Here is a 26,039-nt window from a genome sequence, read left to right on the forward strand (position 1 = left end):
CTAAGTTTCAAATTAGAAACTAGGTTTCTAATTAGAAACTAGGTTTCAAATTAGAAACTAGGTTTCAAATTAGAAACTAGGTTTCAAATTTGAAATTCAAAATAAAAATTTGAAATTAATCTTTCAAATTATAAAATAAAAATTTGAAATTAATCTTTCAAATTATAAAATAAAAATTTGAAATTAATCTTTCAAATTATAAAATTAAATTTAAAATTAAAAATAAAAATAGGACCCCCCCCCCTCAAAAAAAGACAAGAAATAGTTTGTATTTGAGTTTCTGGATTAATCCACACACATAGAACATTCCAGTCAATAAATAAGTAAATTCTTATCCATTTTGCATCCTCATATTTTCTTTCCACCGGCAACATCTTATGATCCTGTAGTTACTCAGATCTGATTGGGTTGTCCATATATATCTACTCTATTAAAGTGTTGCCGATCCCTAAACTATCCACATATTTCACATTGAATTCAGAAAAATTCTGATGCTTTTGCTCTTTTAGGCAATTGTAGTAAATTATCTGTTAAGGAACTGATATCAGCTCCTGAATGTTTTGGTGTTCCAGTTGATTTGGGAGTTACAGGTGTTTTGGGACTGGCTACCATCACAGATCTAACAGATTTGGGTGTTCTGGTTGGAGTGCCACGTAAAATGGGCGTCTTATCACCCGATAGTCTATGAGATGGAGAAGGAGTATAACTGTCCTTTAAGGCTTTATCTGTATGTGTTCGGATTCCAAGCTTTTTACTTGCTAATCTTTGAGCAGCAGGAGACAAGGAATTTAGGCGGTCGGTAGATGAAAGGCTGAACTTTGGAGATGGACTGAAAATAGAAAAAAAAAATAATATATAGTACTATCAATACTTAAAGGTAAGAAACCCAACTGTGAAGCTGATGCTTCCCCAACTTAAATCCATAATAAAAAGATGAATAATCATTAAAAAGCAAGGACATTATCTTTGCTATAAAGTATCGAACATTCAAATTACTTAACACTCTGCTTAACCGTAGCAGAAAATGCTTATTATTGAACTTAGCCAAGTATAATCACTTTCACTCAATTAGAAAATAGAAATCAGAGTTATTGACAAAACATCGACAAAATGGAATGGCTTATACTTCCTTAGCTCAAGCAGAAAATGCTTTATCATGTTCCAAAGCATCGATAAAACAAATCGTGCAAAATTATAATCATCAAAGTCAATCAAGACATACTCGCAATGAACATTCTACTTCAATTCAAAGTGGAGTTATTGTGTCTGACAAGCCATAAGAATGAACCCATTTTAATAGACCCTTGCCTTTCTTCGTTAGATAGGGGGGTTAGGTGGTCGAATGGTTTAACATGTGCACATTGGATCATAAGATCTGTCATTGAATCAAGTGATGTGGTTTCGATTCCCCGCTTGTACATGACAAGGAGTTGGGTCGCCTGTCAACTCCTTGTTGGTTTACGCCTGGTCCTCCAGTTCCAATCAACAGTTAAAAGATCCCTTGTGAATTATTGAAATAAAATTGAACCATATGTTAGTCCCTAAATGACAAGGTTAAACTCCATTTCTCTTTCTCTCTCCATTTGATACAATGTAGACAAAGCACAAAGATTTGTAAGTCACTAAATACCAAGTGAAAAATGAGAGTTACAGTACAGGCATTCCAATAGCAAAGTAGTTTTTGGTACAGATATAACCAAAGGTCCATGAGCTACAGTACCAGGCCCAGGTATTACTAAGTTGACTTAAAGATACTTTCCCAGAAAAGTATTTATCGGGTGGTTATTTCCAATGAAAGTATGTCATATTTGGTATATATGGAAAGTATAGAGACCCAATCTTACTAGAAAAATACTGGATTACCTGAAAAATGCCCATGGGGCAAGCACTGGGCAAAATTGTCAGGGTATCACTAACTGGCGACCCAACTGTTATCTGCCAGCTTATTGTGTGCCAGCTTAAGTGAGGGGGCAGTTGTTATTTTTTGATCAAATGGTTAGGCGGTTTTGGGAACATTGAGGGGTGTTAACGTACAAAAGACACTGCAATTAAACGGCGGAAAAAGAAGTTGACAGAAATAATTAAGAATTTACTTAGGCCTCAAATGAGTCAATATGTATGGTAAATGTACAGTAAGTAATGATAAATATATTCTGAAAAATGGACCCTCCCACAATGAAGCTAAGTTGACAGACATTGCGTCTAACAACAGCTTACTTATAGTTATATAGGTATCCTTGGCGAATACAAAGTTTTAAGAAGGAATTGAAGCAAATTTTTGATAGATTGGTTACTTTAAATATGTTTTTAGTCCAAATATATTATCAAATCACAAAGTTTGTACGTGGGAATGTATCTTTAAACTATGAAACTATTTCAAGTTTATCAGGTGCAAAGGAGGTGTCTGAATCACACTATTACTATTAACAAAAAGAAAGTCGACATGAACCATGGTTCACACAAATGCCCATTTCAAGTTTATCAGGTGCCTGTATGTATCACACTATTAACAATTTGTAGGCCTGCACATAACAGAATTCACATAAATTACAATTCAAATTAATCAGGAGAATGAAAGCTGTCTGGAGAACATTAATAATAAATATATATAGCTAATAAAACTTGTAGAAAAATTCACATAAAAAAGTTATTACACTTTAAATCAGGGGTGTCAAACCCATTTCATTTCAGGGGTCACATGAACTAAAATTTTACATCATAAGCGGTATACAAAAATATCAAGATAAAGTCAAACATCCTATAACTTTACTGAATTCTAAAAACAAAGCCAAATGTCCTTGACACAGGTAATTTTTTTAGACTAGTTTCCAAATTGCCAAGGTATAATCTTGATTTTAGCAAAACATTTGAACTCATTGAAACTGCATCTTTATCAATTTGATAAAAATTCACAAATTTTAACTGTATCATATCTTGATTCGCAGAAGCAAAATTCCCCAGCTATTTAAAAAAGATGGCCCTTGAGTTCCCAACAAAAGCATTATTAAATAAGTACCTATATTTTCCATAATATTCGAAATTATTGGGCCATTTCAATCAATATTGATGTTGTTAACTTGCAGTGAAAATATGGAATCTGATATCCAATATTTAAGACAAAATCAACATTTTATAATCAGTAAACTAGTTGTGTATTCTATGCTTTGTAATTGCCAAAGTAACACACATCCTACAAGATAACGTGGAAGTAATTAGTAATGGCAGATTCACAAAATAATAATAAAAATATGTGTAGAATAGATACATGTAAAGCAAGCTAAAAGATAGGTTGCCAGGCAACGAAACATACGCCCACAGCAGCTAAATCATCCAGGCAGTCAACAAGAGTTGTCAAATATTTTTAATTTTCGGTAATGAAACATTTATAATACACTAAAATCTGATTATAAATTTAAAGTCAATCGGATATTAACTTTGACCTCTAGGCCGTCCACAAGATTTTTCAAAGTGATTAAGGGCCATAACTCTGGCAGTAATTATCCGATATTGCTGAAAATCAATAGGCTTCTTCGTCTCATGACCTTAAACACTGTGTATAAATTTAAAGTCAATCGGATATTAACTTTGACCTTTAGAGCGTCCACTAGATTTTTCAAAGTGATCAAGGGCCATAACTCTCTGGCAGTAATTATCGGAAATCGCTGAAAATCAATAGGCTTCTTCGTCTCATGACCTTAAACACTGTGTATAAATTTAAAGTCAATTGGATATAAACTTTGGTCTCTAGAGCGTCGTCGACAAGATATTTTAAAATGATCAAGAGACATAACTCTGGCAGTAATTATCGGAAATCGCTGAAAATCAATAGGCTTCTTCGTCTCATGACCTTAAACACTGTGTATAAATTTAAGATCAATCGGATATTAACTGTGGCCTCTAGAGCGTCCCCAAGATTTTTTGAAGGGATCAAGAGACATAACTCTGGCAGTAATTATCGAAAATCGCTGAAAATCAATAGGCTTCTTCGTCTCATGACCTTAAACACTGTGTATGAATTTAAGATCAATCGGATATTAACTTTGGCCTCTAGAGCGTCCAAAAGATTTTTTGAAGTGATCAAGGGCCATAACTCTGGCAGTAATTAACGGAAATCGCTGAAAATCAATAGGCTTCTTCGTCTCATGACCTTAAACACTGTGTATAAATTTAAGATCAATCTGATATTAACTTTGGCCTCTAAAGCGTCCACAAGATTTTTTGAAGTGATCAAGGGCCATTACTCTGGCAGTAATTATTGGAAATCGCTGAAAATCAATTAGGCTTCTTCGTCTCATGACCTTAAACACTGTGTATAAATTTAAGATCAATCGGATGTTAACTTTGGCCTCTAGAGCGTCCACAAGATTTTTTGAAGTGATCAAGGGCCATAACTCTGGCAGTAATTATCGGAAATCGCTGAAAATCAATAGGCTTCTTCGTCTCATGACCTTAAATACTGTGTATAAATTTAAAGTCAATCGGATATTAACTTTAGCCTCTAGAGCGTCCACGACGCCGGACCGCCGGACGGGGGCGACGACAATATACGTCCACATTTAAATGTGGGCGTATAAAAACTGTCATTCAGTTTGTACTGCTCACATATTTCACTGAACATAATTGATTATAAATTAAAATAATCTTTTTTCTTAAAAACTGAATATAAATCACTTATATACATTCATATTTGATTAATATGTGCTTTTAACCCATTTTCATCTATTTTAAGGTTCCAAGAATAGAGCTATATGCCATTTAATTCTCATAAATGGATGAGTGCAAGATTTAAAGCAATCCATCATATCATCAAGTTATCAAGTATTCACCACTTGATATATTTCTTTTACGGAGTACATATTAAACAACATTCCAGCATGAAATTTTGTCTTACATAAGATGAATTTTTTAATGTGCTCTAGGTCGCATAGTGCGTTACGGAGGGGAATTATGGAATTATGGTCCACACTAATTTCATTTTCCAACTGTCAAGGAATCTTTAGCGTATAGTCTCTATCATTTAGGAAAATATTCTACTTGATAAATTGTCAACATTTGAGCATATCAGGTCTTTTATGTTACCATGTACGAAATCTACTTTTTTCAGTTCAAGAACATTTTTTTATCCCATGTCCTCCATACTCTACCACTACAGGAAACTAGGCAGGTCCATTCTAACACAGGGTTCGAGCATGAGAACTCCTAGTTAGTGACCCAGTGCTCTAATAACTGAGCCACCGTTGCTCCTTTGCCATAAATAACATCATATCAACGGTAACTGAGAACTGTACATGGGAAATGATATGAAATTTGGTTTAACTTCCTATTGTTCTGAGCATACATTGCAGGCATCATGCTGCTTTTTAGTAAATGGAACTAGTGTATTGCTAATTTTGGGACCAACATTTGGTTGTTCTTTTTTTACTGTGGTAATTCAAAGACGTGTATAAAGAACTTCTGCATGGATAATAGCATTTTTGCCTACTCTTCAAATTTCGATCATCAAGGAGCCTTTTACATGCACACCAATGAGTACCAATCAAGTTAGCCTTGCAGGTGCAAACACTCACAAAATGTCACAATTTAGAATAGGGTAGGCTACAGATAAGCGCATGCCAGGTCTAAATATCCAAATTATTCCCAGCAAAAAAAAAAAACCAAATAAAAAAGAAAAATTTCTTTGACTACCAACTAATGTTTACAGTGTAAAACATGAACACAACAGTTCATAAAGGTTGTTGTAGTATGATTCTTTGTTTCATCATGGAGCTTAAAGGGACAATAACACTCTTGCTGGCTTGAAAGCTCCAGAAAATAAATAATATCTCTATCTAAGTACTAGATGTTTAAGTGTCCTACCTGTTGTGTAAATTATCCATTACATCCTATTTTACTTGTCCAGAGGGTTCGAAAATATTTTTAAATCGAAGTTTCATTTGAAAAGGTTTACGTTAGACGTTTCAAACCATGATGTTGAATTTTTCAAAATCTTTAAATAAGGTGTGTTAAGATGAAATTTGTATCATCAATTAATTGATATATTCTAAAATAGTACAATTTGTTGACCAGAATAAAGATTGGGACATATTATTCAGTTACATCAAGAGTGGTATTGAGCCTATATTGCAAAATAGTACAATTTGTTGACCAGAATAAAGATTGGGACATATTATTCAGTTACAACAAGAGTGGTATTGAGCCTTTAAAGGCTCAATACCACTCTTGTAACTGAATAATATGTCCCAATCTTTATTCTGGTCAACAAATTGTACTATTTTGCAATATTCCAATTAATTGGTGATACAAATTTCATCTTAACACACCTAATTTAAAAAATTGGAAAAATTCAACTAAATGATTTGAAAAGCCTAACAATCATAAACCTTTTCAAATGTGACTTGGATTTAAAAATATTTTCGAACCCTCTGGACAAGTAAAATAGGATGTAATGGATAATTTACACAACAGGTAGGACACTTAAACATCTAGTACTTAGAATAAGGCTATTATTTATTTTCTTGAGCTGTCAAGCCAGCAAGAGTGTTATTGTCCCTTTAAAGAACATGGTCTCATGCAGTCAGCTGAGAGCCTTCACAAAATTCTAGGAAGTGTACAAGGCTAATAACACTAGAAGCAATTCATCAAAAATGTCGAAACAATGCATAAAAGTTTCATGCAGATCGTTTACCAGAGCTCTCACAGACTATAACTCTAGAAACAATCTGTAGAAATTGTTGCAATGAAGCACATATTTTCAAATCATCAAGCAAAGCATAAAAATTAAAAGCAGACAAGAGCCCAGCAAGTGGAAAAAGAATTTCAAGCAAATATGGGTGATAAAAAAGATAGCTAGCACTATATCATTCAATAGGATTCTTCCTTTCTAATCTAAATAAAGCATATATATATATTTGAAAAATATTAGAGTGTTCGCAAGAAAGTTTCTAAGACAGACCGGGACTGCAACATTTCAAAGTGTTATTATATAAAATGCAAAAAATTTATACCAAAAGTTAAACATATTTGAAATTGCCCATCTTAAAATTTCTTGAATTTTAGTTGCTAATATAAAATTTGTGCATGTACCATTAAAATTTAATATCACAATTTTCATATTCAAAATAATCTAAATTTGATTTATTTCAGAATATCATTATCATATATTAATTGTATAACATGTCTCCAAAAGAAAAACTGAATTAATTAATTTTATATGGCATATTGTAATTTTAGCTCATACTTGAACATGCTCTTGTCTGTGAAAAACTATTTTACCAAACATATTTACATGCCAACATATATTAGGTAATTCTTTATGATGGTTTAAATCAATATTTTACATCTAGCGTTGAATAGATTTATTCATAAAGCTTTTAACAGATTTGAAAACCATCTGTTACTTTAATAATTACGGCTACAGTTACTTTTAGTTGAACTCCATTATTATCTGATATCCTTAAATGAGAAGTGATATGGAGTGTTTTAGAAAGGGTAAACATACCCTCCCTCATTTACAATACCTCTCACTACCTAATTAAAAAGCTAAATGAAAGAGAGAGAGAAATGGGGTTTAATGTCCACTCGACACAAACTAGGTCATTTCGGGACTAACATATGGTTTAATTTTATTTCAATAATTAGCTTGTGCGTGTGGGGTCTTGAGCAGTGGGAGGAAACCGGAGGGCCCGGAGAAAACCCACGAGGTTGGACAGGCGACCCTACTCCTTGTCACGTACAACTGGGGATTCGAAACCATGCCAGTCGACTCAATGACAGACTTTATGATACAGCGCGCGCACGCTAACCATTCAGCCATCCAACCCCTCAAGCTAAATGAATCGGGCCTGAATTATCATAGACTTTATTAGCCTCTATAATTAGTCTGAATGGGTTCTTAACATTGAAGCATATCTCGGTCATTGGCTAGATTATCTGTTCTTTTTTAGGGTGGTTGAAGAAAATTTCTACGGCTGGCATCCAGGCATTGTAACATTGTTGGGAAACGTGTATATACACCTTGAAGAAAGGGAATATGTAGAAAAAAACCCAGAAACCATTGACTTTATACAGGTCCTTCACAGATAGGGTTAGAATGTTTCAGTCATCCCTCGTATATTATTGCTCATGATTTTACGAGATCATAACTTTTATTTTAAAAATAGTTCAAATATATCTGGTTACACCATCATCACAGAACTCATCCTGTCAAAATGGCTGCAAAATGGCAGCAAAGAATGTAACAAATATACCAATTAAATGGTATTTCAAATATGTTTTAAGATTCAAAAGATCTTAGATAAGTTTTATTTTGGTGCGCATCGGACCTTTACGCAAATTGTGAACTGTTTAGATGAAACTTAAAATATGTGTTAAGAATCAAAAGATCTAGCATCAGTTCGATGGTGCCCTTGCCTTTTAACAAGTATATGTTAAGGATCAAAAGATTTTGGATGAGTCTGAATTTCTGTTCTGGTGTTATATCCCCTTTGAAGGCTATTTATATTGATAATCACTGTTCTGCGATTTTTTGTTCCAGAGTTATGTCCCTTAGCCAAAAACTTTGTGAATGCGATAGAAGTAAGAGTTTTTAACTGATCTTTTTCAGATTCGTTGTGAAGCATTGTGTTCATCGTCAGATGTCGAACCCTAACAATATTCAGTGTTTCACAACCTGCCGCTTCGGAGTTATCCCCATATTCTGAAAACCTGCAGTTTTTAACAAATTTATTTCAAATTTAGTGTGTGCCATTGGGGTCATAAGAGGACGAACCCTATCCATAGTCAGCAATCTGTGACATTCCGTTTCGAAGTTACCCCACTTTTCACAATAGTGGCTACATTTTTTTAAAGATCTATTTGAAGTTCTCCTTCCATCTTTTGCTAAATGTAGGTGTATCTTGCATGGCAACTGGTTGTTTAATTAAAAATTGCTGTTGGTTGGCCTCAGCTAATATAAGTTGGAACTCCTCCTGACATTTATTCTAAGTCTACTGTAAGACTAAAAAGAATACTTCTATTTTAACTTATTACAAATATTTCAAAATCAAATCTATCTGTTCACAAGGCAAAAGTTGATGGACGGACCGAATAGATGGAAAGATAGAGTCGGCACGCTTTCATTCTATCGTATTACAACATCACTTAATTTTGTAGGAATATTACTGACATCAATTTGAATACTGTACAAGAATTAAATATGAAAAATAATGCTGTGCACCTACTTTTTATTATGTACGAATTTGAATAATTTGTTGACACATGATTTTTGTGTGTGGTCCAAAACTGCCAACTTAAATAACAATAAGAATTATGTCCCTTTATTTTAGATGTTGTTAGCTGTCATTCCATATATTATTATAATTTAATCTGAATTATGATTTATTTTATTAAAGATACATTATGGGAGATTAGATAAAGAGCTGGCTGTTCTCCCTATAATAGTTAAAAACTAGATAATGTTAAGGGAATTTGCTGAAAATTTCAGTCAAATTGATCCACTCCGAACCAAGATTTTAGCGATTGAATTTTCGGCCTAGCCTCGACCATCATTACTAAAATCAGTACGATAAAAAACATAGTCCCGATTATCCATTTCATGATTAAATCATAAATGGAAGTTGAACAGCAAATCGGAACCTAATCAAATAAAACATAGCAGAATAGCCATGACATCGAGAGTTGATTATGGTCTGGATAAGTTAATTAATGTCTAATTAATAATTTAGATAACATTTCTGGCCTAAAGAAAGACCTGCAATAGACAGATTTAGCTCTTGCATAATGTATGTTTAACTCTAGCCATTGTACAAAACCTGTAAATGTCAATTAATGATAGTTTTATCGCTTCGTTCACAGGTGTTAAATAAAAAGTTGGGTTCATATATATACATATATATATTATCATTTTATTGCTATCACCATGCACATTTTTTAATATAAATAGATAGATTTCTGATGTGTGCTGTGTGCTCTAGCCCTTTCAAGCTCAACATCAAGGTATTCTGTTATTTAATTAAATAGTTTTTTCATTCATGTGTAGATAACAAAATCTTAAAGGGCACATAAAATGGAAATATAAAATTTGTATTTATTTTAAACCAGTGTTTAATTCAGACATCTTAAAAGTTGCAAATACTCTTAATCGCCTCAAACGCCAGTGATGTCTTAGTGACCGAATGCATATTACAAATGTTTATTCCTTAATTATCACAGCTGGGATGTATAGGGGAGAGCGGGGCACAGTAAGCCATAGGGCACAGTTAGCCAGGCTTCGTAATTTTTAACTGTTTTGGGAAAATTCAATTGTGACATCACTGGGGAATTTCCCTATACAGCCCCAATTTGTCCTCATAAATTCAATAAATTCATGTAAGCTGATTAATATTTATCGGTCATTAACTTTTTTTCTGACGCAAAAGTGAATTTTTGGCGGACTGGTTTTTTTCATTCATGTGTAGATAACAAAATCTTAAAGGGCACATAAAATGGAAATATAAAATTTGTATTTATTTTAAACCAGTGTTTAATTCAGACATCTTAAAAGTTGCAAATACTCTTAATCGCCTCAAACGCCAGTGATGTCTTAGTGAATGAATGCATATTACAAATGTTTATTCCTTAATTATCACAGCTGGGATGTATAGGGGAGAGCGGGGCATAGTAAGCCATAGGGCACAGTTAGCCAGGCTTCGTAATTTTTAACTGTTTTGGGAAAATTCAATTGTGACATCACTGGGGAATTTCCCTATACAGCCCCAATTTGTCCTCATAAATTCAATAAATTCATGTAAGCTGATTAATATTTATCGGTCATTAACTTTTTTTCTGACGCAAAAGTGAATTTTTGGCGGACTGGTTAAACTGTTTGGCTACTCAAGAGTCCACAAACTTGAAATCCCAGGTGAAGGAGATAGTAATTGACTCTCATTAGAAATATCTTGTTTCATAATACTATCACATGTCTTCCTGCCATTTTCGATTTTCTGTCATGGTTGATGACGGGGCACAGTGGGGCACATTTCAGAGGGGCACACTGGGCATAAGCATTTCGAGTTTAGCTAAATCTCATCTGTCCATTTCAGACAGAATCTGGATATTTGAGCTGTTTTTAAGGAAATATTGGTCCTAGGTTACGAATCCTTACTGACTTAATTACAAGTCATAGAACTCATAAAAGATTTTTTTTCTTCAGTTAAAGAATTTTTTATTCTGTTTTTTTAAATTTTCAGCAGCGTATCTGTGTTCAAGTCTTAAAACAAATTCATATTTTGAATTAAAAGTTTAGTTTTTACAGTTCTTATGAGTTTCAGTGTGTTTACTATACATTTTTTTTAAAAGAAACATACTTAATGGCCAACTGTGTCCCATAGTGTGACTCAGTGTACCCCACATACAGGGCACTTTGGGTCAAAACAATTTTGGTTTTACAATGATCTACACAAAAATGGTTGCAATTTATTAACTTCTTAACAGCACTGTTAAATCGAACATATGACTGGCTTCAACTGATAGACCGGGATCCCAGGGGGTCAACCTAGCTGAAAAGTCTACCAATTTTCTCCTATATGGTATCAATGTACATGTATGTATATCTGGTATCATCAGAATGTAAGTCTGCCGGGTTTCTGGTAGTGGGTGTGGTATTCCACGCCCTAAATGCCATGACCCCCAACTAGGCTAGATTAGCTCAAAAATGTACCAAATGAAAATCGTACAGCAGTGTACCGTACATCTTCAGGTATTACAAAAACACTCTGACAGACATTTCTAGTGGTGGGGTACCCCTGACAGAGCTATGTAATTGCCAGACATTTGTTTTGGTGGAGTATCCCTGACAAGAGTTATCTAATATTTAGACCAAAGCTAGGCTAAAACAGCTTTGGAGTTGTTCAGTACCACCACAGGAGTCATGAATGACCACTTCCAGACAGTTTGTGCGGTGGGTTACCCCTAACAGACACGTCCCAAAATGCCACGCCCCAACTAGGCTAACTTCGCAAGCACTGTTCCCGTGTTTTAAAAAAATTAAATTTTTAGCCAGGATGCGTAGAATACTAATACCTAGCAAGTATGGAAGAGGCGATAAACTGCGGTTGCAAGAAATTGATTATGGGAAAAAACTTTTTATGGGGCTAAAAATGCATTTTTAAAAGAAAAAAATTGTTCCCGGAACCGCAGTTTATCTCCTCTTCAATACGTGCTAGGTATTAGTAATCTACGCATCCTGGTACAATTTTTAAATTTGTGGACCACGGGAACAGTGCCGGCTAATCTATCCTAGTTGGAGGGCGTGTCTATTAGGGGTAACCCACTGCACAAACTGTCTGGCAGTGGTCATTCATGATTCCTCTCGTGGTACTGAACAACTCCAAAGCTGTTTTAGGTGGTACAGATTTGAGCTAATCTAGCCTAGCTTTGGTCTAAATATTAGATAACTCTTGTCAGGGATACTCCACCAAAACAAATGTCTGGCAATTACATAGCTCTGTCAGGGGTATCCCACCACTAGAAATGTCTGTCAGAGTGTTTTTGTAATACCTGAAGCTGTACGGTACCTTGCTGTACGATTTTCATGTGGTACACTTTTGAGCTAATCTAGACTAGTTGGGGGGCATGGCTTTTTGGAAGTGGAATACCACACCCACTACCAGATATACATACATTGATACCATATAGGAGAAAATTGGTACACTTTTCAGCTAGGTTAACCCCCTGGGCTCCCGCTCTATGAGTGCATAGTTTGATTCTCTGTAGGATTTCACTTCTGGTCAATTCCCTAAAAAAAGAAATCATGCCCACTGTGCCCCGCTCTCCCCTACTCAATAACACCCCACTGATTCCATAATTCCCTAATACTGTAAAACAAAACAATTAACTACCATACAGAATAATTTGTTTTATATGAAATGAGCAAGACAAAATAGCATAGATTATTAAAAGAGAGATTTAGTTGTAGATCCTATTTAGAATTTGTTTTATAAATGTAACCATAATGAATATTATCTGTGTCTTTTATTTTAATCTGAATAAATTGGAATTAGCCAACACACCTCAAGTAATAATAGGCTTCTATTTCAAACAACAAGCTGTGGGCGTGGAATTATTACTAATGCTGCTAATATGAATACCAATGATGTCAATATAAATAATTAATTATGTTGGCTTTTACGAAACAAAAGGGTTTTAAGTAATAATCATATGAATTTAGTTCATCCAAGCGATGCAAATATGTGTGACTTCCTTGTCTTCTAGTGCCATTGCTACTGACTGTTTATTTAAAGATGGGTTTCCAGAAAAGTATTTATCGGGTGGTTATTTCCAATAAAAGTATGGTAATTTTGGTATAAATGGAAAGTAAAGATATCCAATCTAGCTAGAAAAATACTGGATTTCCCGAAAAACACTCATGGAGCGTATACAGGACAAAAATGTAAGAGTTCCCCTAATCAACAGCCCGACAATTAGGAATTTCTGCACGTGTGATGTCAAAGGTCACACATGAACATTGAGTGCTTGATGTACAAGTTGATAAACTTTATGAAGAGTTAGACGTACAACACTTTCTGATTGATCAAATTTTTGTAGCAGGATATTCCTTCGCAATTACAATGTTTGAGAAGGATTTGAAGCAAAATTATGACAGATTAATTAGTTTGAATATGTTTTTAGTCCATATATACCATTAAATCACCCAGTTTGTACGCGGGAACCCATCTTAAATCCGATTGCAATTATTCAATAAACCCCAATATCGGGCATTCGAATCTATTCTGTAAAATCGTGGTTGAATTTAATAAATTCATAGTTCTCTGCCCTGCACCACTGACAAGGGAAACAACATAAGAAAATCCTGATGAACTTTCTCGGCTTATGCAGGGATCGAACACCAAACTTCCAGGTAAGCGAGTCACCGTCTTATCCGCTTAGCCAAGGTTGCTCCTTGAACTTATGACCACATTCACATAGTCTGAACCTTCTACTGGGCCCACACTGGCTTTCAATTTTTTTTCTGCCCAAATGGATGATAATTTTTATATACAAAAGTATTCATATTTTTTTCCCGCCAACTGGAATATTTTATCTGCCGAAAATGTGTGATAAAAAAGACAACATGTAACAATTTCATTTCCCAGGTAGGCCTATTATAAAACAATTACCGATATAATTACAATATACATCAACTGAAAAAATCTGTCTTTACATAATAATAGATCCTCTCAGTTTTGAGATGACTTTAGCCTATTTGAACACTGTATTGCATAATATATTTTCAGCCAGCACAAATCAAAGTCATCTACCACCAACTCGGCCGTGGCCCAACACCTACAATCCAACCAAGGACACAGAATTAAATCGTATACAACTCTGGAAGCCAACCTTCCTGTAGAAAAGCCCCGAAAACTGATCGAGGTGATACACATCAAAAGAAACAGTCCAGACCTCAACCGTGACGCAGGGATATTCCTGCCAAGTGCTTATGATGGACTTATTAAATAACTTAATACCATGTTCGTTATCACCCCCAACTAATTCGTTAGCATGTGAATAACAGGTCCTTGTAGAAACCCTTTAAATTATTATTAAGATTATTTTTTATTCTCTCTAAGTATTTCATCCTATAGTTATTTCAACTTCAATATTCTTAGATTTGTTACAATAATGGGGTTTACTTTAGTCTTAATTGAACATATATTTACTCAACATAACATAGTTATTACAAGTCAATCAACGTCATCTAGACAAACTATGGTCATTCATGCAATTGTATTGTAGTTGTTTTTTTACATTCTGTTGATAGTCTTGTACTTATCATTATAGCTACTTAATTGCTTCATCTTACTAAATGGCTTCACTTCAGTTAATCAAGTCTTTGTAGAATATCACCTCCTTTTGATCTTGTTGTTGTCCTGTGTGGTTTCAGGAATTGTTGTTATAGTTTTTCTGTATAAATTGTCCTGACATTTTTGTATTACTGTTTTAGCTTGATAACGTTGAGAGAATACTCTTCGAAACGTCGCTCAAATAAATAAGTAGCTGTTTTTCCATAAGTATGTGTTATAGCTTATTGCCCTATCCAGTTACTAAATGCCTCTTAAAGATTAATATATTTTCAGTATTTACATGTGAAATCTCACCCAAAGATAGCTATTTTTCTATAAATTTATGATTTGAGTGTACAATAGAATGATATAAATTTCAATTTTATTTGTAAGAATTTTGGCGGCGGTAATATAAACCAATGGCGAATCATTTTCTAACTTGAGAATCGTTGCTCTTTGACCCGTACTTACATTTCAGACCAATGATGATAATAAAATTTGTAATAAAAATATCCGATCAGACATACTTGTATATTTTACATGCCGAATGAAGCCATAGTAAACAGAATTCAACTATCAAAATATTTAATCTTCTTCCAAAAGACAAAACGAAGCCATCATATAATCACCGATTGAATTAATCATTAGGAGTAAATTACATGTATCGTTGGCAATTATCAATCAACTAATCATTAATCCGACACAATTGGTAAGTACTATTCAGTGACATGATCCAGATTATCAGCAAGTTGATTAATTTATAATATTCCGCCACATGAAATGAAATGGGGTTTAACGTCCTACTATTCTGCTCCGAACTGGGCGAAAGAAGACGAGAATACTTCATACAGTGTGCTATGAGGGAAATTTTGACACTCATTGTAAAGGTTAATTTAGGATATATACCATCAGAATTTTAAGATTTTTTTTGCCTGTTCTCAAAAAGAATTGTCAGTACCCCAAAATCGCAAATTGTGACGTTGGCGACCGATAGCGTGAGCCCTGACCTTCTACGACAATTAGAAGCAGACTTATTGTGATTTAAAATGTGTGATGGACAGAAAGACACACAAATGAATAAACCCATTTAAATAGTTCCCTGCTGTCACCAAAAGGTGGGGGGACCATTAACCCTTGCCATAACCCCAAAATATATTGATGGCACTCAGCCTAAGCAGAAATGCCCATCAGTCATTCACCTACATGTAATTAATGATCTCCAAGTTAGCGAGTCACTGTCCTACCCACTAACGAACTAGTGAACATCTTCACAAAGTTTGAACCTTCTACTTCAATTAGAAGCAGAGTCATTGTTTGATGGGCAGACAGACAGACAGAAAAAGTGCATATTATTTTTTGGATAGCTTTCTTGGAAATAAATGAATATTACATGTAGGCTATATCTAACAATTACAATAACTGTACGTTGACAGTAAGGTTATACACATTCACTCTTTTAAAAAACCCAAAAACATTTGGAATTGCATGATAAATGAGATCAGCACCACTCCAAATTTTCTCTATTTCAAATCCATTGCTATTATCACTAATGGACATCCTTTGGTGGCCATATATATTTTACTGTTTAATACATGTATAACAGTTTTGGTATGAAATTGATAGTTAACAGGAAGTGATATCAGACCCAGATTAAAGTGGGTGCTGACAGGGCTAGATAGTGGCCCCTATGTTTGTTCTATAAATGCCAAATAAATCTATCTACCATAGTGACCTACTGATTGCATTTGTGTCAGTGTAACAGACAAAAACCAAAATATTTCCCTTTTCACTGTTGATGCAATTAAGGGCTCTGATGATATTTTCAGCCAGGGGCCCCGTGCAAACTTAATCCATAATAACTTACCTAGATAAGTTTCTTGTAACTTGTTTTAATGCAGCTTCTTTCTTAGCTCGATGAGTTTTACTGGCTTTTTCTGCCAAATCTAAGGCAAGCTGATCTCTTGCTGGTATTATTGGAATCTGGAAGGAGTTAAAGAAATAATATTTTATTAAATCTAACGCAAGCTGATTGGTCTGGAAGAGAGAGAGAGAAGTGAGGTTTAACACAAACTAGATCATTTTGGGACTAACATATGGTTCAAGTTTATTTCAATAATTAGCTTGCGAGTAGGGGTCTTTAGCAGTGGGTGGAAACTGGAGGACCTGTAGAAAACCCACGAGGTTGGACAGGCGACCCTTCTCCTTGTCACGCACAACCCGGGAATCGAAACCATGCCAGTTGACTCAATGACAGACCTTATGATACAATGCACTCGCGCTAACCACTCGATAATCCTACCCCACACAATCTGGAAGGAGTTAAAGAAATAATATTTTAAATCTAATGCAAGCTGATATCTGGCTGGTATTACTGGAATCTGTTTTCGTTGAGCTCAACTATGTCATTTTGAGACTAACATCATCATTAACTTGATAAAGACGTGAGTATCATCATTGAAATGTTAAGTGGTAATAAACCAGTAATTGTTATCCATAAATAGTGTTTAGTGCATTACTGTTCAATTACTAAATGACACTTAAAGAACGTCTATCATATTTCAAATCAATTATTAACATGTTTTCTACAAGGTAGCTAGTTGGTTTAACTTGAGTGACATTTGACAGCATAAACCAGGGGTGGATCTAGAGAGGGGGTGGGGAGGGGTGGGGGTGCAAGCTCAGACTGCTACAAGAGGGGTTATTGTCAACTCTCATCATATCGGTATCCAATCATCTGTTTCTCCTTTATAATGAGAAGCCACACCACCAGTCAAACTTATTCTCAGAATTTAGCTTGTCCAGCAATCCTAAGAAATTTTGGAACATAAAAAAGTTGGAAACAGAATGAAATATAATTAAAAATATCAATAATTATGCCGACGAGGTTTAGTCTAGTGTTCAGTGCACACGTGAAATCACAATATCAAAGTTAAAGGGACATTAGGTAAGATTAGAGAAAGAGCTGACAGTTCTCGCAATAGTTAAAAAATAGATAATGAAAACATCAAATGCTGAAAATTTCAGCTAAATTGCTTCACTCTGAACCAAGATATTTATGATTCAATTTTCAGCTAGCCTCTATTATCATTACTAACAGTAGTTCTATAATTAACAAAGTTCCCATTATCCATTTTTACGTTAAATTAACCATCACAAAATGTATTCAAATCCACTGAAGATAGCAGGCTAACGATTTCATCGAGAGTTGATTATGGCCTGGATTAGTTAATTAATGTCTAATTAATCATTAAGATAACATTTCAGGCCTAAAGAAAGACCTGCAAAAGGCAGATTTAACTCTTGCATAATGCATGTTTAATCCCAAACTGCAAGCTACATAACCTATCACTGGGACAAAATCCTGGGAATCTGAGCTGTGCCTGGGAGTATCATGTGTTCTAGAAAGCTTTGTGCTAGGTTTCCACTGTCCTGTGATGTGTTACGATTGGATTGTCCCTATTGAGTCCATGAGCTGCTATGTGCAGCCACATTCGGATATGTTTTGATACGGTCAACACGATTTCTACGACTGACCGCAATATATGATAAGACCTGATAGGATCACCATGATTACTCTACGATTAAAACTACGATTTCAATCGTAGCACGATTTGTGATAGTCGGAAACTAGCATAAGCATACTCACTGGTGTGCATGACACTCCATCACGACATTAATATTTAAACATAAAATTACCTTAAATACTGGTCCAGATGTATTGCAGGGAGTAAGGCCTGTGTCTAGAGTTAGCGGAGTACCCTCTATCTCTCCCCAGGTCATTAAAGGTGACTCTTCAACACCTGGGGCAGGAGAGGGCGTGGCCATAAAACCATATCCATTCACTCTAGGTGTTTGACCGGCTGATAACTCTTTACCGTCATGGCCGATCTTCCCTTGATTCACCAATGCTTTAGAAACTGCAGCTTGTTGCATTATCTGTTTATTTTTATGAAGGTTGTAAGGGGTGAATTGAAATCGAGTATTTTCATGCACTATCTCTCTGGGTTTAAACTTTTTATCTTCAATAATTTCTTTTTCACTGAGTTCCACACCTGACAAACAAAATAAAGATCATATTAAAATTATGTGCATCATCACATCTCAAACGATTTCCCATCTTCATTAGCCCAGTTGGATCAGATCAATAGGATGTTCAACCCCATTTGATTTTATTTCAATGGAGTTAACTCCCCTTGACCAAACAATCCTTCAATCATTAAAGATAGAGAACCAGCCATACTCTTTTTATTTGTCACTATATCTTTTAAATGTGCAGATCGATGACTGTAGCAACTCGTTTAATATCAAAAACAAAACCACATAGGTAGCAATTAAAAGGAGGGAATGCACGAAGACTAGTAATTCTCTTCCAATTCATTTCAATGTTAATTCCATGACATTTTAATGGCCTATAACATTCTGATGATCTTAATAATCTGATAAAAATATTGAAAATAGTTTCGTACGCCAGGTTATCTCCCTAATTTATGTTTGATGTTTGATTACTTCTTGATCCTTCTGCCTCAAAATCATGAATTCATTCACAAAACCTGACAGAAAATAAATTTTTAAACACTTATCTTCAGATCTTGCCCAAAAGGTGCAAAAAAGGGAAAAGAAAGAATAGCTATAAATAGACCAACTACATTAGGTTTCAATCATGAATTCAGGGGAAATAATTCCTATTCTTAATGCAATGGTAAAACACATTGAATAGTCTCAATTGACACAAAACTTTAAAAACTAAAACATAGGCCAGGTTAACTGGGTCTGTACCTCTGGCAAATCAATTCAGATCTAGAAAATGGTTTGCATTTCAATATCAAATGAAATGGGGTTTAACGTCCTACTTTTATGCACCGAATGGGCTAATGAAGATGGGCATACACCATGCAGTGTGCTATAAGGGAAATTTTGCCCGGACAGTGCACACAAATGTGTCAGACCCTCTGTCTTGCATCACTGACAAGAGTGAACAACACCAATAAATCCTGAGGAATTTTCTTGTCCAACACCAAGGCTTTCAGACTAGCGAGTCAGCGTCTTACTCACTGAGCCAACGTCGCTCCCCATTTCAATATCATGAATAGCCTAATGAAATGAATAATAAAAATTAACTCACCATCAGGAACGTACATGAGTGAATTATCTGATTTATATTTCCATGTATCAACAGAACTTTTATCTACATTTAATATAGCCTGTTTCTCTATTGATGGTAACGCTAACTTCTCTTCGTGCTCCTAGATATCAACAAATTTAAATATTAAAAAATAAACGTAAATAAATAAGGTGGGGACTAACAAGCAGTTGCCATGCAAGATACGCCCACATTTATACACAATCAGGGGCCATAATCCAGAAATTTCTGATCCATGCTAATATCGAAAGGAACCAAGATATAAACATACATATAAACATACATTTTAAGTTTCATAAAAAGTGGAAAAAATTGTGACCTCTAGAGTGTCCACAAGCTAAAAATGTGCTTTTTCGTACAATCAGAGGCCATAGTCCATGAAGTTACGGTCAGATAATTGCCAATATCGCAAGGAACCAAGATCTTTATTGGGATTTGGGATATAAACCTATATTTCAAGTTTTTGTCAAAATTGGATAAAATCGTGACCTGTAGAGGTGCGATGACAATATATGTCCACATGAAAATATGGGGTACAAAAATGGACAGAAAGCAGAAACTTCATGTTACCGTGAAATTTTGAATATGATTCACCATATCTTGATGTATGATTGGGTATATTTCCGGCTGGACGGTTAGCAACTTGCATAATATAATTTACAGCATATACAGGGCTAGATCTATTTCTTAAGGCCAACTCAAGATTTCGTCAAGGTCGCAGGGTAAATATTAGGGCTAGGTCCAGGATTAGGATTATCGCTAGCACTGTTTACATCTTGTGACCGTTGACCAAACTTGGAAGTTGGCCTTATGAAATAGATCTAACAGCATATATGGGCGAAACATTATCCACGGCGTGCTACTTCCTTCTTTTGAAATGACATCCATACATTTTTCGTACAAAATATGCAAAAAGAAAAAAAAAAAACCAAGAAAAAATATTAACTAGAGGACTGAAGATTTCTGTTAGGATTGAATATAATTGAACTACCTTCATTTGTTCTCCTTCTTTATTAAATAACCAGGCATGCTTGGCTCGATGTTTACGATCCGATTCTCTTAATATTTCATCAAACGCTGCATTATCTTCACTTGTATTCTTACTGAAAAATTTATCTAGACCTAACCTGCGACTTTCTGAAATTAAAGCACAGAAGAATATTAATTTTAGATGAAATACATTCGCAGGAATTGTAATGGCAAGTGTTATTAGAATTTTCAGGCTTTAAAAGGGTATATGACTGATGGCTCTATACTTTGTAACCTTAAAATAGATGAAAATGGGCCCAAAAGCACATATTAATCTTATATGAATGTATATAAAGTGATTTATATTCAACTTTTAAAATATTTATTGTAATTTCTAATCAATTATGTTTGGTGAAATATATGAACTGTCGAAATTGAACACAGTCCATTCTACAGGTTTTTTTTTTATAAACATTCTGTCGTTTGTGAATCAGCCATTACTAATTACTACTCTGTTGTCTCGATATGGGTTTTTTTTTGGTTCAGTACAACTACAAACTATAAATGCCACCTGAAACTATAGCCAACATGACTTGTGCGGTGATTTAAAATGTTTTTTGTGTCTTAAATATTGGATATTGGGTCCTATATTTTCATGGCGGGATAACAACATCAATATTGATTAAAATGGACCAATATTAAATTTGAATTTATGTTTTTAATTTGGAATATTATGGGAAATATTGAGTTAGATGTATAGCTCTTTTAACTTTGGGAGGTTGGATGGCTGAATGGTTAGCGTGCGCGCGCTGTATCATAAAGTCTATCATAAAGTCTGTCATTGAGTTGACTGGTGTGGTTTCGAATCCCCGGTTGTACGTGGCAAGGAGTAGGGTCGCCTGTCCAGCCTCGTGGGTTTTCTCCGGGTCCTTCGGTTTCCTCCCACTGCTAAAGACCCCTACGCGCAAGCGAATTATTGAAATAAAATTAAACTATATGTTAGTCCCGAAATGACCTAGTTTGTGTCGAGTGGACGTTAAACCCCATTTCTCTCTCTCTCTCTTTTAACTTTTGATAGTTTTATCCCTTTATGCACTCCAGAAATGAAGAAAAACCCATTAAAACTACAGCCACTACTATGTTTACATAGTCTATGGAAAAAGGTGATGGGGGGATTATTTAGAGGTTTAGTTCCTTTAAAGATCACTGGAAAAGTTTCATAATTCTTTAATATAATGGAACAATCTGGTTAAAAAACAGATCCTATTTTGTTTCGTTTTTATAGTTCAAAATTTCGTTTTACTTGTCTTTACTACACTTGGATCTGGAAGAGTTGTTATTTAACTCATGTTCTGAATGGTGTCAGGGATAAGCCAATGAAACGGTCTGTTACGGCGAGCTTTAGGCGTTTTTTTCACGGAACTGTGGGTAATCCACTAGTAGCATCAATGCTGATTGGTTAATCAAATGTCTGACGTCATAGGGTCATAAGTAGGTCTTTTGACCCCTGACGTGACCTATCGCTATAGTCAGATCTTCATGTAGTGTAGGCCATCGAAAGTATAAAAAAAACCAAACGAAATATAGATCTGTATTTTAATCAGATTGTATAATGGAAAGGACATCTTGACATAATTTCTTGCATTATTAAATAATCAAAAAATTTATTAAGCTTTTCCGGTGACCTTTAAGTTAGTATTACCTGGATGAGTGATTAAAACATTTTTCATAATTTAAAGCCTTCTGTAGCATCCATTTTCATTGTATTATACAAATGTACCTACCACTGACTTCCAAGTATGTACCAATATTTGACTTTTCAATTTCAGGATTAACTGGATGTAAATCGGGAGGAGCAGAAGGATCGACGTCTCCATCTTTAGTTTTAAGTTTTGGAGAGGAATTTCTTTGACTTGGATCTGGTGTTTCAAATGTTGCTGGAGATAAATCTGAATAAAATAATGAAAATAACTTAAGAGTCTTGAACACCTTGTAAGCTACACTATCGTTCAAATTGAATCTCCAAAAGAAATATCAATCCCGAAATGGTTCAATTTAGTTCAGTATACAAAAATGTAATGATCTGACAATGTTGCAAATATTGAACATCCTCTACAGACAATATAAACAAGCCAGCATCACCCACAACTGTTGGGTAAAATCTTTTGTAAGTCCTCAATCTAGGTCGGAAGATTATTTCCCATTCATATGTCCATTTTGTTACATTAATTAAATGTTAAAAATCTATTTGAGTACATTTCAGGTGTGAATTATGCTGTGAAAAATAAGATGTATGAAGAAATAAAAGATTGAGAGCAGGAACTTTAAAAATAATGAATACCGGTACAGAAGATTCTGTAGCCCTACTAATTATAATTACGAATAGTAATAATAATAACAAAAGTCAAACATATAGATGTTATACATATTTGAAATCAGCAAAACATACTACAGATTTTGATAATACAATTAAATATAAATGAATTAGAAATATATACATTATTTACATACATTATTCAGTAAATGGACATGAATATGGTTATCTACCCTTATAAAAATGAATGCGAAACGACTGGTTTGTAAACTGTTTTTTGATTGGTTCATAGACTTTAGTTACAATCAAGGCCAGGGCAGATAATTTGAAATCGTGGAAACTCTACGGATTAACCCAGGGTATAGTTGAGTAGAACAGAATGAGAACACTGGGGATATAGAGGATGTAGTTAAAACAACTAGTTTAGTTTTGGAAAGATTAGATCATAATTGATGCTTCTATTACCGTAAAAAGAAGTGTGGATGACAGACAGAGTCGAGTGAAGGTATAAAAATATATTAATGTCTTACATTGTGAAGAACTTGCGGTACCAGGTCTGGAAGGACCATATTTCATTTGTATTTTCCGTAATGTAATCAAATCATTCTTCTCTAAAGCTTCCAAATATTCCGCTTGGGCATCAAGTTTTGGTAAATCGGGGTAAAAATCTCTTTCAATGATCTTTGTTATTTCCTGAAAAAAATCATTCAAACATGTAACCCACATCTTTATCATAAAGTTTCAGTGTAAAATTCTATAACCTCTTGGTCCAGTTTATACAGAAAACATGTAATAATTTACAGCTACATATACATGTACTGCTTGTCAAATTCCAAAAGAAATTTTATGTGCACACCATTTTTATTAATAGAAATATTGTTTTTTTGTAAAAAGTCTGTTTACTTGCCGTCAAAAAGATTGTAGTTTTGTTAAAGGCTTGTTCATTTACTGTTCTAAATCTGAATATACGACATTTGCACCAACTGTGACCACGTCATGCGCTGCATTTTTCAAAAGGTATATGGCGTCATGTATTAAATTAAAGATACATTATGGGAGATTCGGTAACGAGTTGGCAGTTTTCACTATAGTAGTTCAAAACTGGGTAATGTAAAGGCAATTTGGTGAAAATTTCATTCAAATTGATCCACTATGAACCGAGAACTAAGCGACTGAAATTCCCATAAGCCTCGGTCATCATTACTAAAGTCAGTACGATAAACAGCATAGTCTCGATTATCCATTTAATCGTTTAATTGAGAAGGAAAGTTATGCAGTAAATCGGCGTACAATCCACTAAAGATCGCAGACTAGTGCTGCCATCTAGAGTTGATTATGGCCTGGATAGTTTAATTAATCTCTAATTAATAATTTAGATAACATTTCGGGCCTAAAGAAAGACCTGAAATAGGCAGATTTAGCTCTTGCATAATGTATGTTTAAGCTTCCGTTCAATGAGCTCTATGAAAAACTATAAAAGAACTGACATAAAAACACAAAAACAAGACTTAACCATCACAAATCAGATACTTTAATTATGATTAAAATTTATACCTCTGTGTACGTGTCTTCATCCAATATTTTCTTTGCTTTCGTCACTACTTTCGATTTGTTGTCAACCACAGACACGACCATATCACTCTCTTTTACCTTCTGTAACGCCATTTTAAGCTATTTTGATGACTTTAGTAGAAATTTAACCCTACTTCAATTATCCGTTCAAAAGCCTGGCCATGCTAACATATATTTTTTGACGTATGAGTAGATAAGAATTCATAAACAAAAAATTACGTTTTTGGTAAACAGAAAACGATTAAAACGGAAGTAGGATAGAAACGACCCCTTTACGTTTGTTGTAAAGTTTTACTGTGGGTCCTGATCAAAATAATGAGTGTAGGCTCTTCATTGTTAATCATAAACTTTACAACTAATTATTACTTAATTGCTAAAAATATTTACTTTCATAGGAAAAAATTGTTTTCTTAGATTTAGATTTACGACATATATCTAAAATAGAGTTTCCTCCCTTAGAACGCAAAATGGACACAGATCACTAAAGTTTTCCCCATTGACTCCAATGTTAATTCTCGTATCTTAGACTGGCTCTAACTTTTTCCCAAATTTTCGTTGGGTAGAACGCTTTCTACCACAGATGGAGCAACATGTGGCAACCACTTGCCCAAAAGCACGTATGAGGTTCTTCATGAAAAACTTGAGATACACAAGCTGGAAGTAGAGACAAGTAAACATGCAATTTCAGGCCCTACATTTCAACCTAACCAACCTCGCAACTCTTGTATCCTTCCGCATCAAAATTATGTATTTTCACCAAAACCTGGCAGAAAATGTATTTTCAAACCCTTTTCCTCGATTCTACACCAAAAAGTCAACAAAAATCGCCATGCAAAAGGGGGAAAAAGGAAAAGGGAGAGGAAGACTACAAATAGCTTTGGCCCTTGTTTGTAGGAATATTTGGTGATCTGTGTCCAAATGAATTTTTTTTTTTTACTCTCTTGGTCGGAAATTATTACTTTGTTAAATGCACATATTGCGCAAACTAAAATAATGTAGCAAATTGTTTCAATGTAACATCAATCTGATTAAAATATATTTCGTTTCGTTTTTAATACTTTCGATGGCCTACGCTACATGAAGATCTGACCGGTTGTACTGGAAGGTCGCGTCAGGGGTCTACGAGTGGCTTTTGACCCTATGACGCCAGACATTGATTAATCAATCAGCGTTGACGTTTCAAGTGGTTTACCCACAGTTTCGTGCATCGCATGCCAAGAACTCGCCG

General features: G+C 34.6%; 1 protein-coding gene across 1 annotated transcript; it reads right to left on the bottom strand.

The window, feature by feature from the left end:
* Positions 1-234: 234 nt before the first annotated feature.
* Positions 235-25,053, bottom strand: LOC126823744 (splicing factor ESS-2 homolog). The gene is made up of 8 exons (XM_050552713.2): positions 24,794-25,053; positions 23,770-23,932; positions 22,710-22,874; positions 20,948-21,093; positions 19,939-20,059; positions 18,513-18,868; positions 16,681-16,796; positions 235-829 (listed from the first exon to the last, which is right to left on the bottom strand). Exons 1-8 carry the CDS (start codon positions 24,902-24,904, stop codon positions 478-480), a joined length of 1,530 nt encoding a protein of 509 aa, XP_050408670.1. The 5' UTR covers positions 24,905-25,053; the 3' UTR covers positions 235-477.
* Positions 25,054-26,039: the final 986 nt, after the last annotated feature.

Source organism: Patella vulgata, chromosome 6, assembly GCF_932274485.2.
Source record: "Patella vulgata chromosome 6, xgPatVulg1.2, whole genome shotgun sequence".
Lineage (NCBI taxonomy): Eukaryota > Metazoa > Mollusca > Gastropoda > Patellidae > Patella > Patella vulgata.

Coding starts and splice junctions, on each gene's coding strand:
- LOC126823744 (XM_050552713.2), bottom strand. CDS start 24,904: ATGGCGTTACAGAAGGTAAAAGAGAGTGATATGGTCGTGTCTGTGGTT. Junction 22,875..23,769: donor TACCGCAAGTTCTTCACAAT/GTAAGACATTAA, acceptor TATTTTATTCAG/ATTTATCTCCAGCAACATTT. Junction 830..16,680: donor GTTACAAGAAACTTATCTAG/GTAAGTTATTAT, acceptor TTCTATTTTCAG/TCCATCTCCAAAGTTCAGCC.